We start from the raw sequence: 13,804 nt of genomic DNA, 5'->3' as shown, positions 1-13,804 counted from the left end.
TTTGATGTGCTATGTCACCATAAATTTTAAGATGTTATATTTATAGCGTTTGCATAGTTATTTTAGAATGTTTAAGAATATTTTGGATAATTTTAAAACATTTTAAAATGTTCAAAATTTTTTAAAAAATTTTAAAAAGTCATGGAGTATTTTAGATAGAAAAGTACGAATATATATAAAAATATAAAAAATAGTATAAAATAATTTGAAAAAATATAATAGATTAGATATTTACAATAAAAGTTTTAGATATTTGATCTAGACTTTCGATTAAATTTAATCATGGTCGTTCATTAAAGTGGATGACTATAAATAAGAGTGAGAATTTTAGTATTGTGTGCGTAAGTTATGAAGTGTGTGATTTTCACCAAAATTTTTTTGTCTTATATATATATATTCTCTTATATTTTTAGTTTTTTTTTTAAATATTGAAAATTAGGCTAATTTGATCTTGACTTAAGAAGTTGAGTGAGTTCAAATGTTAACATAGTAATATTGGAATGTGTCTAAAACCGTGATAGTTAGCTATGCTATTTTTTCGATAATATTTTTTATAAATAAAAATACCAGCTCAACAATATAATAAGCTTTTAATTTTAAAAAATAATATTAGATTTATATAAAATTATTGAGTAGTTCTTGCTAGACCAGTATTATTTAATATCTGACTGAAGTCTTGTTTATTAGTCTTGATGTAATTCAGGTTCTAGTTGCTACACTTTTTGGTTTAAGGGTGGCTATATAGATAGATAGATAGAAATTGAGATTAATTAGATCATATTTAGCTTTACTCAAGCAAGCTAAAATTTGATGGAACAAAATGAAAAATTGAGAATGATTATTCTTTGATAATATATATAAAAAGCTTTTTATAAAATTCACACTATATCTTATTTTTATATATATTTTTTTACGAGTTATTATAATATTTTTTTTCATTATATATTAAAGTATTAAAACTTGTATTTGAAAAAGATTATGTTAAGTAATCAATAATTTTTTTGAACAACATAAACAACTATTAATCAAATAAAAACACACTACATTTTCAAATTATCCACCTAAATTTTAATATTAAAATAACCATCCGCACATACACTTAGTAAAATAAACATCCAATATATATATTATTCACATTGTTTAGTATTTTTATTATCTAGTTATACCAGGTGGAAATGTTAGAGAACTTATCCGGTGCAACATGATTGTTCAAAAGTGACCCTTTAATCCATTCCAACATGAATAAATTATTTCGTTTCTTGGTGAATAAAGAGATAAATAATGTGACCCCACAAACCCTCCACCACTCTATCATAATAAATTCTGCCACAACCGCTCTAATTTGCATCCATTCTTGCATCACATTGAATTCATTTCCTAATTCTCAGAATATGATGATGGCCTTCTCTAATAACAATGACCAAGAACTTGGACTTGGTCTTGGTCTTGGTCTTGTTCATGGTGAAAACTGCAGGCAGAAGAAGGAGAAAGAGGAAGAGGATCCATGCAGCAATATTAAGGCATACCCATCTCTTACTTTAGGACCAGAACAGGATTCTAGATCTTCTCAAAGCGCAGTTGTTTCTTCATTTTCCAACTCATCGTCTAGCATCAAGAGGGAGAGAGATCAAGAATTCTTTCTGGACTTATACGAAGAAGAAAACAAGAAGAATAATAATAAGAATGGTAACCCCAGAAAGAAACTTAGGCTCACCAAACAACAGTCTGCACTCTTAGAGGATAGCTTCATACACCACTCTACTCTCAATCCGGTATGCTTCAATTGTTGATATATAGATTTCTCACCACCCTTTTTCCTTAATTTCTATTTGATATTATATATGTTAGAAACAAGAGACTAAACTGAAAAAAATATTTGTATATTATTGAGTATATTTAAGTTGTCTAGAATGATACAATATAAAATAATATTTATAGGTGCTAAGAGAATCATAATAATAAAAACGTAATATCATATAATAAATATTCAGATATGTTAAATAATGCTAATCGATCCAAATTATATTCTAACCATATATATTCTCTTTAGAAGCAAAAGCAAGAGTTGGCAAAGAAGCTCAATCTGAGAGCGAGGCAAGTGGAGGTGTGGTTTCAGAACAGGAGAGCAAGGTAGTAATAATTCGATTTTTCTGTTTTAAATTTGAATTGAGTATTAAGTGATGAACATATATATATATATATATATATATATATATATATATATAAGCAGGACAAAATTGAAGCAAACCGAAGCGGAGTGTGAGATATTGAAGAAGTGGTGTGAGAGGCTAAAAGAAGAGAACAAGAGGTTGCAAAAGGAGCTGCAACATCTAAAATCCATGAAAACAAACAACAAATAATATAATAACCATGATAGTGCTAGTTTAGTTAATTGCTATCTTCTTCCTTCTTTTGGGGCTATTTTGCTTGCGAATTATGCTAGATAATTAATAATTTTTTTGAACAACATAAATAATCACCGATCAAATCAAAACACACTACACCTCCAATTTATCCACCTAAATCTTAATATTAGAATAATTGTACACCTAGTAAAATGAACATCCAATATATTTATTGTTCACACTATTCAGTATTTTTATTGTCTACCTATACTCTTTTTATAATAAATTGTCTTTTTAAATCAAAATGGAAAACAAGAAATAATAATGTGTTGCCTGATCATTAACTGATTCAGCAAAAGCGACTAACGAGTGCAAAAAGACAATTTTTTTTTAAATAATAATAATTATTATTATCATCAAGACTAGTGAGTACTGTACGTTTTTTTCCGCACGCGTGCTGGGCTTATCTTGGAAGATTTATATTATGATTGATTTCATCAAAATGTTTATTATTATTCATGATGATTATAAACATATAGTATTAATAGTGTTTGATCAAGCTCTAATCATGTATTCTTGTCATTATCGAAACTGTATGTGGTGCGCACCAATTGTTTGTATGTGTCGGCGGCGTCCACCCAATCAGAATCAGCGGCGATCGAACAAAAAACATTAGAATGATAATCATGATTAATCAACTAGTTAACTAGCTACGCGTTCTTTCTATTGGATGATCCAAATTAAATTAAACAACTTGACAATTTATATGACAACAACGATTAGGTAGCCTTTCGATGTTTGATTGACCACACCACGCACCTCTAAAAAGCATTCATCTTAACCCGCTTATTATTTTTTGTGTGTGAGAGAGAAGAGTGTATTTCACAATGACGTGAGAAGAGATGAGTTTTATTCTATTATGGTTTGAATAAATCGGAGTCTCTAATTTGTTTCATTTTTTAAATCAACGATTACAAATTGAACGGTCTGACTTGTGCTTTTGAAAATAAAAAAAATTTTAATGTTAAAATCGGACCGTTCGATTTTTATTTTAAAAAATAAAAAATAAAAAATACAAATCGAACCTTTCGACTTATAGTTTATTTTTTTCTCTAAATAAATCGAATCCTCTGATTTATAGTTTATTTTTTCTTTAAACAAATCGGACCGTCCAATTTAAATAAAACATCATATAAAAAAAACACCTAATCTTCCAATATCAATATATTACACATATATTTAATCAATATAAAAAAAATTTAGCCATCTTAAGCCAAGGTTTCACACATACAATTTTAATTAACTACGTATAGACTCAAAAGTTTCTTTTAATAACAGACTATTATAAATTTTCTATTTCTTAAATATATGATTTTTAGATAATTATAAGTATGAGATATTTTCAACAAACTATTAAAATAGAGTTAGACTCATTTAATTTTAATTCTAGTATAAACTAATTAGTTAACTCCTGAGTTTTGTTTAGGCCATTATTTAGGTTTGGCAAACCTAATTTCATTTATGGATATTCAAGTGGAACTAACTCATTTGAATAGGGTTGATAACTTTACTAGCTGCAAGTAGATAGAATAAAGTTTGGATTTAGAATAACTCTATTCAACTTATTCGCATTTTTAGTTTATTAGTGTATATTATTAGAACTATTATTAACAAGGATTTGATGATGAATTGATATTTATATTGTTTGTAATTTTAACATGAATTGATTATAATTTTGTTGCTTTTAATTTTAATATAAATTTAATTTTTTATTTTTTTATTTACTAATATATTTATCAAACATGAAATGATTAAATATTGTATTTGATTAAAAATAATTATTTTTTATTGGTAGAATTGAGTGAAGAATTTTAAGTACAAGTAAATATTGGGTTAAAAATTTTCAATTTACAAATAAAATAAAATTTAATTTTAAAAAATTTTAAACTCACAAATAAGATTAAGATGAAATCTAAATCCTATTACATCTTATTCATTGTCAATCCTAAGCCATAATATTGTTGAATGTATTCAAAACTCGTAGTCCTAATTATGTTATGATCCTAGTGAACTAGAATTTTACTAACTTAAACACGTATTAGAATTTTGTCTTTGATTTCATATTTACTATTGATAAAGTTTCAGTAGTTACCACAAGAAAACATCCAAAGTACATAAAAGTAATGGAATTTCAGCTGCGGTTGAAAAGTTATAAAATTAGGCCAATGTAATTAGCCTTTGCTAATTGCACTGGAAAAAATACTGTTAAAATTAATGGCCAAATTAATGGTAAAATTATTAATAATATTAAAAATTGATGACAAAATTAATAATGTAAGTTGTCATTTTTAAATGTGTTTATTTTTTAAAATTCTAACAAAATCGACGGTTTACTGGACCTTTGATAAGTTTTTAATAAAATTGACAATTTTAAAGATTTTTACCTATTTAGTAAGATCAACAAACTTATCGTTAATAATATTAAATAAAATTGACAACGCGTCTGTCGATATTTAATACATTAAAATTGATAACAAAGTAGCTATCGATTTAATTATATTAAAATACCTACAAGTATATATTGTCGATTTTTTTTCTATTTTAAATTTAAAAAACGACAAGGATGTCGTCGATTTTAATAGCCATATTTTTTAATTACTTTATCATTTGAAAAATAGTAGATAATTAGTGCAAATAAACTTTTAAACATAGAAATAAAATTTATACTAAATATTAGATAACGAGACAAATAAATTTTTAAATATAAAAATAAAATTTATACTAAATATTCGATAATGAGTTTACAAATTTATCAAAATAATAAATAATCCTCTAATATAAATATTTAAGACAAGATAAATAACTAAATTCATACTTATATTCTTCTAAATTCCAATCCACTAATACTACAAAATATTCAAAGCAAAGTAAATAACTTTACTCGTACTCGTCTAAATAGTCCTCATTTGAGTCATCGAGATCGTGAATCATCCTCCATTTGAAAATTTTGTGGCTATCTTAGTGGCTGTATGATAGGTGGGAGTTTTTTTCCTGGAGATCAGATGTATTTTTTGGGAGTTTGAAAAAGTAAAAATGAGGAGTTAGAGGACACTTGATCCAGAACTACTAGAACCTATTGTCCTTACATATTTAATCAAGTTGTTGAATTGATGACTAAACTAATCCATCTTTGAGTTACTAGTGTTGAGATCCTTACGCAAGAATTCAATAATCTGTTGCTACTCTCTTTTCTCTTTTTAGTAGTAGCCTTCAAATTCTCTGTATTTAACATGTTGTTCAATTTTTGCTATTGAATATTGTGATCTACTCTCTAATATCTAAAACATCAGTTCAATTTCCCTATCTTAACCTCCTTAAACTTAAGCTGAAAACAATTTTCTTAGCTTCATATATATTAATTAGTAGAAATTTTATTTGGAATTGTTTGCAACAGATTCTGCAACATAAGATTCGGACCCTACATATTAAGTTTAGTTTCCTAAACTACTAAGTTCCTCTAATTCATGATTCTAACCTTCTTTTAGTTATTTAAACTTGATACACTTGTTGTTACAGCCCCAAAAGTTCAGCTCACTTTTTTCATTACTCACATGCCACATACTCATACTTATACACATACACATACACATACACATTCATATATAAAATTTGCATAATAAGAACAGAAATTCAACAACTTCATATCATCAAACAAGCACATATTTCATCATGATTATCATAGAACTTCACATCAAACATTTACATTATAATCAAACAACAACGGCAGCAACATATAAACTTTTACACGATCATGCACACCAGAATCATAATCATCATCAAACATTTAGCAACATAATCATGAGCAAGAGGTTACCATATATCTAGCCTAGTCCTTATTCTTTATTAACCACTCTCTTTAAAAGTTGATTATAGCTCTCTCTTTTGGCCAAAGAAAGCCCTTTTGAGCTTGGATTTTTGGATGGCTTGATGACCTTAGAAGCGATGTGAATGGTTGATTAAGTTGGTGATTTTTTTTTTTTTTTGAATGGTGAGAAGAGAAGATGATGAGGAGAAGGCTTAGGCTTCTTGAGATTTTATGAAGGTGGTGTCATTGAAGTGGCGTTCTTGGTGAAGAAAGCTTGATGAAAGTTAAAAATTGATAATCTCTCAATCTCAATCTCTCGGTTGTCCTCCTTCACTCTCATTATCTTCTTTGTTGTGCTCAAACTTATGAAATTGTATGATGAAAGTGAAGTGAAATGATGTAGGATTTGGTGGAAGCACTCTCTTTTGACTCTCTTTGCTCCACACTTTCGGCTCACCTCTCCCCTCTTCTTCTTTTTTCTTTTTTTTTTTTTGAGTAAACACCCAATTCGGTATTCATCTATTTTTACGAAAGACAAAGCGATTTCTATCTCTTTTTTTGGACAAGAATCGGTTTATCCTTCGTGAAAATGAACAAAAACTGGATTAAATGTTTACTCTTTTCTTTTTCTTTTCTCACCTAATAGCTATTTAAATATGTTATCTCTACTTATTTTTAGAAACATAACATAGATAAAGTTCCAAAAATCAATTATCCTACCTCATCTACCTTTAGATAAACTCCAAATAGTATATTAGCTAATCATCAAAATATCTCACAATACATTGCAACTTCTATTATGCTCAAACAATATGGATTCTACCATGCATTATCTTTATTATTTATATAAGAATATAAACAGAGTAACAAACTTATATTAAATTTTATAGTTACAGCAACAACTTTTATAAGCACTGTTCAGCATCCCTAAGACATATCTATCTAAATAAACTATTAATACAATTTCTAGGCTGAAGTATACATATTATCACAATTAATTATGTTCAATTCAAGCACAATGTAAATAGAAAATTTAAGCTTAATAACAAATTATTCAAGGTTTAATGATGATATAATTAGTAACAAATCTACTTTAGTAATGATTTTCAACAACAAAAAATAGTTCAAAGATATTTTCAGCAATAAATTATTCAAAGTTCAGCGATAATTAGTAATAAATTTATGTCGGTGATGATTTTCAACAACAAAAAGACTAATTTATTGATATTTTTAGCAATAAAATTGAACATAGCAACAAAACAGAAAAAAAAAAGAAAGAGAGAAAGAGAGAGAAACTGATATTATACTTAATTATGATTTTATTTTTAAAAAATTATTTTACCAAAAGAAATTAAATCAAAGTTATGAGATTTTGAGTTTAAAATTAATTATAACTCATATAATTTTCATAATAATTGGTATTTTTCTATTTAAATTTAAAGTTTTAGTAATTAAAAAATGAGAATTTTATATGATTGGTTTTGAATATTGAGATTTTGAATTTATTTTTTGAACAAAGAAAAATTAATTTGATTATCTCTAAGTTTTAGATTATAGTACTTATTTGAAAATAATTTATAAGTTGGAAAATAAATAGTATTCTTAAAGATAATTATATTTATTTTATTACTACTCTATTTTCTAATTATATCAAAATACCTATCATATCCTTATCCCTTTTAATTCTAACTCTAATTTTATCATAACCCATATAACACCCTACCATACAAAGCTTTACGTTTAAGTCATAAAATAGAGGTGGTGCGGTATTACGACCTCTAAGAGAAAAAAATATAATATGTATAATAATTGAAAGAACGTAGTATACTAAGAGCCTTGAAGAATAGGTAAAACAAAAGCACGAAATTAAAAGCGCAACGCTCAGAAATAACGTAACTTGTGTACGAAAAAAAAACAAGCGTAGAAGGTCAAGAGTACAAAATAACAAGCTCCTAACTCAGCCTGCGAAACTAAGGCTGGCCGAAGAATATTTACATACATATATATATAACCTATAACCCAAAATACATATATAAAACCCTAGTTCTCCTATACAAAAGTAAAACAAGTTATCAGGAGAGTTCTATATATATGATCGTATATAAGCTATACACCAAAATAAAGTCCCAAAAGGTTCACTTCGCTGCAGAGCTTCAAACGCCTAGCGAGGTGCCTCTCTACCTACATCTGAAAATACAAAATAATTGTATGGAATGAGAATTGGGGGTTCTCAGCATGGTAAAGGTGTCACGTACATAAGATATAAGGTCCTGAGAAAGCTAGAGACAATCCTAAGACTCCAACACTCAGATTATAAAGCTTAAGGAATGAAAACAGAAACCATAAACGGGTAGTCCACTAAGGTACTAACTTAACCAAAACCGAACTAAAACTCTTAATATTTTCGCCTTTCCTCCGTTCCTCCAACTCCGGTGAATTCGCATAGACAAACAAGCAGACAATGACAAATACATGTAGAATACAAGTAATACAGATAGCAAGTATAAGAAATAACATATTAAAATCACTTAAGCATCCCAATTAATGCACAAGCAAGCAATTTAAATAATATGCATATGATGTATGCCTGTCCTATGGCTGATGAGTCTCATTTGTCGGTTATCAAGCCAACTCGACAAGTCCGGCTGCTAAATCCTGGACTGTCCTCCGACGCGCATCCCAAAGAGTCTATGCATAACTTTTTCTTATATATAATAATTGCTCAATGAGGGTACCATTCCCGAGAATTTATAAGTGCCTAGTCACCCTTACGTCATAGGGTCAATAGAGTATCGAGTCTCAACTTAAAACACGTGGTGGCAAGCCATGGTACTTTACCCAGAAAACTCGTATCTTAGATAATTGAGTGCATAAACCAATAATTATTCATAATAATTGCACAATCATTCTTTACAGCCATAGCATCACATATACTTCAGTTCCATGTATTTTTTATACATAATTTATCATTTTTCAACCTTAACTTCACCCCAAGTTACTACCTTTTTCTAGCTTCATTTCATTACTAGGCATACTATTAAGATCTAAGGCTAAAAGAATGAAAATAGAGGTTTAGAGGTTCAAAATTAAGCTTTAAAACACAAAATTTATGTTTGCTGAAACAGGGACCACGCGTATGCGTGGGCGTGCAGTTTTCCATGCTCGCGTACGCGAGATACCCAACCCGGAAAGGTTGGTCATGTCCACTACAAGAAAAAGCAATATTTGTAACAAAAAAATTGTTACAAAAGATCAAAATTTTGAAACAAAAAGATTTTGAAACAAAAAAGGTGGCCGTTGTAGTATGTCCCGCTATAAAAAATTTTTGTAACAAAAAATGGAACTGTTGCAATTCAAAATAATATTTTATAACAAATTTTTCTGTTACAAAAAACCAAAAGTCGTTACAAAAGTAATAACAAATTTTGATGTTCATCAAAATATTTTTGGTGACAATATATCTTTTTCTATCATAAAATTTTGTTGCAAAATGTAACTTGATTTTGCAAAAAAAAATTTCTTTAGTTACAAAAGAAAAATAATTATTTTGGTAATAATTTTTTAATATAAATTTCATGCATAATTTATCAAATTATTTTTTAATTAACTGATATATTAACTATTTTACTGAGCAAGTCAATATTTATATAATATGTAAAAACATACATAATTCAAACATGTTTCATTTAACTAAAATTGTTTTAAAATAAAATAACATTAGTGAGTACATTGATTAGTTCTACAAGTTATATTTCTTGCACAACTTCAACCAAAAGTTAAAAGTCTAACATAGATTAATGTCTCTATGAATCAAAATATTCTTGAGGCTTCAAGGTAGCATGTTGTCACCATTTTAGCATTCCTGTAAATAAGAAAGACCGAAAAAAATTAGAAACAAGATTAACACTAATTATAATTTTTTTCATTAACTTTATCCAAAATGTTTAAAAAATTTTTGGAAGAACCTCCCCTAAAACTTGGATATTTTCACCGTCGACGGTTCCAACAAAAACAACCATTTCACTACTTATTTCTCCGTCAATACACAACCAAATTTATCAAACCAAATAATAAGACATTTGTCATTTCTCAACAATGACACAAGTAAAATGTGATAAATAGATCCATATACAAATTAAACTATACTAATAATATATGAATCATCTAGGAATATGTATTAAAACCTTAAACAATTTTAGGAGTACCTTTAATTGTCTAGTTTCTTTCATTGTCAAAGTACGTTATAAAATCTTTAAGAGGGATAAAATACAAAATATAATGGTAGAGAATCTATATACATATATACAAAGCATAAAACAAAAATATAGTAATCCCAGAATAACCAACTTCGCTTGTAGAAGGAACTCCAGACGCTCACCGAGGAACATCTCGACCTGCATCTGAAAAATAACAATATCGTATGGGAAGAGAATTGGGGGTTCTCAGTATGGTTAAGGAGCCCACGTATATAATAAATAAGGTCCCAGAAAAGCCAGAGGCAATCCTAGGACTCCGACACTGAAATCATAAATCTTAAAGGTAATAAATTGTAAACCATAATCAGGGGTAGATATCTAAGGTTCTTAAAGTTCTAATTCAATCCTACCCTAATTCCTCAATTTACAATCCACTTGCTGTCTCACAAAATTTACTCTACAATTCGCCTCCTACCTCTTCTAACCTTACATTCACCAGTGCACAGACAAACAATACAAGCAAAGACAAACACAAGTAGAATTCAAATACAACAGGTAACAATTTATCAAGTAAGTAAAATAATCACGTAGGCAAACCCAATTAATGCATAAACAAACAAAACATACAAATACATATGATGCATGCCTTTCTTATGACTAATGATATCATATGTCAGATATATAGCCAACCCGACACGTTTTGATAGCTAACCATGGACTGAAATACCCATGCAGAGCAAGTGGGTTTGAGCTACAACCCCCTTACTACTACTCGCTTAACCCAGAGCCAGTGGAATAACCACTACCGCGACTACTACCCAGTCAGGTGTTTAAAAGCTCAACTTAGAGCAAGCAGAATAATCCACTACCGCTGCTACTATCCAGGCGTCACAATCACTGACCTGGAGCAAGCAAAACGAACCACAATCCTTGCTACTACCCAGGTATCTCAAACATTGACCCGGAGCATGTGGGACGAATCACAATCCTTGCTACTATCCAGGAATCTCAAACATATATTCATTCAATCTCAATTCATATTATCAATTATAACTCATCAACAACAATTTAATTTCAACTTCTTTTATCATATTCATTCATTCATTAATTATCAGGCATTGATTATCAATTTTGGCACCATTCATAACATCATCATTATTTTTGCATACTTTATTTTATCCAAAAATCCGTTTATAGAAGATTATAAGCCTAATTCTCTGTCTCTAGATTCAAAATAGAAGTATTCTAAAAATCCGAATCCATATGAAATAGTTAAGTTGAATAAATAAAAAAGAAAGCCATTTTCTCTTGCAAAAATTGGTTTCAAGTTTGAAAGACATGCACTGAGACAGCAAACTACCCTGTTTTTAGAAAATTTACCAAAAATCATATTTTTACTTGATATATCTAAAATTTTTCAGAAATAAAATAGACTTATAAAGCTTTAAATTAGTCAAAGTTCTATCGAAAAATCATTTTTCTGGAGATAGTTATACCGATTAAAAGTTTCCTTTTAAAAAATGGTTTCGCTGTGAAAACAGCTAAGAACTCTATTTTTAAAATAAGCACAACTTGTTCAAAACAATTTATAAAAGTATGAAACTTATACACCAATAAGAAAATAGTCCCAGTAACAAATTTCATTTTAGTCCCACTCAAAATTATGATCAAGATTGAAAGATATAAGCTTGGAAAGTTGCTGGTTTGATTATGCAGCAGCAGAAAATCAGCTTTAAAGTAACAAACTTCAAAACTTTATATCTCCTAATCCAACCGTTAAAGTTTAACCAAATTTTGTAGGATTGATCTACACATCACAGAGATTAAAGGAAAGTTAATTTCATCCAATTGTGATGGTTAGATCATTCCCAAAAAGTATCCAAATCTGCTGCCAGAAAATAGATTATGCAGAATTTTGCCAAACCTCAAATTTCAAAATATTTCAATCCCAACCCCTTTAAAACTTACCAAATCTTACCATAGTAGCTCAAAACCAGACTCAACTACACCACACCATTCCTCAATACACTAATTTACCATATCCATCAAGTTTTCAATCCAACAGCCCTGTTTAACACAATATCTTTAATATACATCATCATGATCATATCAAAAATTCAAGTTCAATATAACAATATACATACTCATCAATACCTACATCATCATACACTTCAAATATCATCTTTCCATCATCATCGACTATATTCATTCACAAAACCAATGAATTATCATGCCTCAATAAATCAAACGCACATTGTCAACTAAACTACCTGCAATCAAATCCAACATTATCAATCCAGCTTATCCTAGGTCGTCTAGCTTAAGTTTTGCACAGAACATTACATATTAAATACGAGAAACCAAAATCATACCTTGGCTGATTTCTCGTAAAACCCAAAATGTCACAATTTGTCACCGTTGCACGACACCCAAGTTTTCAAAGTCTCACCAAATGGGTCTCCGGCTCCCCAGAGTCCAATACCAAGTCTCCAGCACTACCAATTTGTTTCCAAAGTACACAATCCAAACTAATTTCACAAAATAACACTAAAATTATCATACGGTTCACTAATTAGATAACTTGAAAAGGATTAAATGTTTCTCACCTTACCAACGTGAAATTGAAACAGAATCCAGAAAATTCACAAAGCTAATTTGTTCCTAAACACTAAAATTCAACAAATTCTCAACACCTAATCTCAACAAATTTCGAAACTGAGATGAGAATATTTGGCCAAGAAAAATCAAGTTTCTTACCAAATAATTGAGTGAATTTTGTAGAGAATTTCGAGACAAACGTGTGGCCGCTGATGGCTCGTTAATCGGAACTTCGGATTAAAAGTTATGTAGAATTGAAATTTGAGTTGAAAGAGGAGTTAGGGTTTGAGGTTTGCTGCTACTCCTCAACGTGATTCAAGTGAAATGAAGGAAAAGGAGGCTGAATTTGGTTTCTTATATGTTGGGCCATGTGCCCGGTTTGGTTCAGTCCAACCGATTTGGTCTGTTGGCTCAGTTTTGAACCAAAATCTTTAAAATAAGTGTCAAAATTCTTTAGTTCTACGTCATTAAATCATAAAATTTTATTTTCTAATTTATTTTATTAATAATTAATTTATTAACTAATTATTTACTAATTTCTCGAAATTTACATATTTATACATAAATACATTAGAGATTGATTTTAATAGCTGATTTTAATATACTAATAATATTTTTTGTTGTAAAAATATTCTCAACGTATCCTAAAGAAGTACAATAAAACACTTTACAGTACCTTTTGGGGGATTGAGGGGTTTGTTTGTTTGGCTTGTAGGATGAAAATTATTGCGTGCATGTGATTTATTTATTTATTCATATTTTTTATGATATTTCTAAGTCTTAAGATAAAAAATTAATCT

The 13,804-nt window shown here is 28.8% G+C and overlaps 1 protein-coding gene and 1 long non-coding RNA gene across 2 annotated transcripts; one reads left to right on the top strand and one right to left on the bottom strand.

The window, feature by feature from the left end:
* Positions 1-1,103: 1,103 nt before the first annotated feature.
* On the bottom strand, positions 1,104-2,315 carry LOC140174811 (uncharacterized). Its single transcript, XR_011864616.1, has 2 exons — positions 2,033-2,315; positions 1,104-1,825 (listed from the first exon to the last, which is right to left on the bottom strand). It is a non-coding gene; the product is annotated as an uncharacterized lncRNA (long non-coding RNA).
* LOC112706392 (uncharacterized) lies at positions 1,247-2,596 on the top strand. Its single transcript, XM_025757687.3, has 3 exons — positions 1,247-1,772; positions 2,051-2,130; positions 2,231-2,596. Exons 1-3 carry the CDS (start codon positions 1,392-1,394, stop codon positions 2,358-2,360), a joined length of 591 nt encoding a protein of 196 aa, XP_025613472.2. The 5' UTR covers positions 1,247-1,391; the 3' UTR covers positions 2,361-2,596.
* Positions 2,597-13,804: the final 11,208 nt, after the last annotated feature.

This window comes from Arachis hypogaea, chromosome 8, assembly GCF_003086295.3.
Source record: "Arachis hypogaea cultivar Tifrunner chromosome 8, arahy.Tifrunner.gnm2.J5K5, whole genome shotgun sequence".
Lineage (NCBI taxonomy): Eukaryota > Viridiplantae > Streptophyta > Magnoliopsida > Fabales > Fabaceae > Arachis > Arachis hypogaea.
This window is presented reverse-complemented; position numbering and strand designations above follow the sequence as displayed.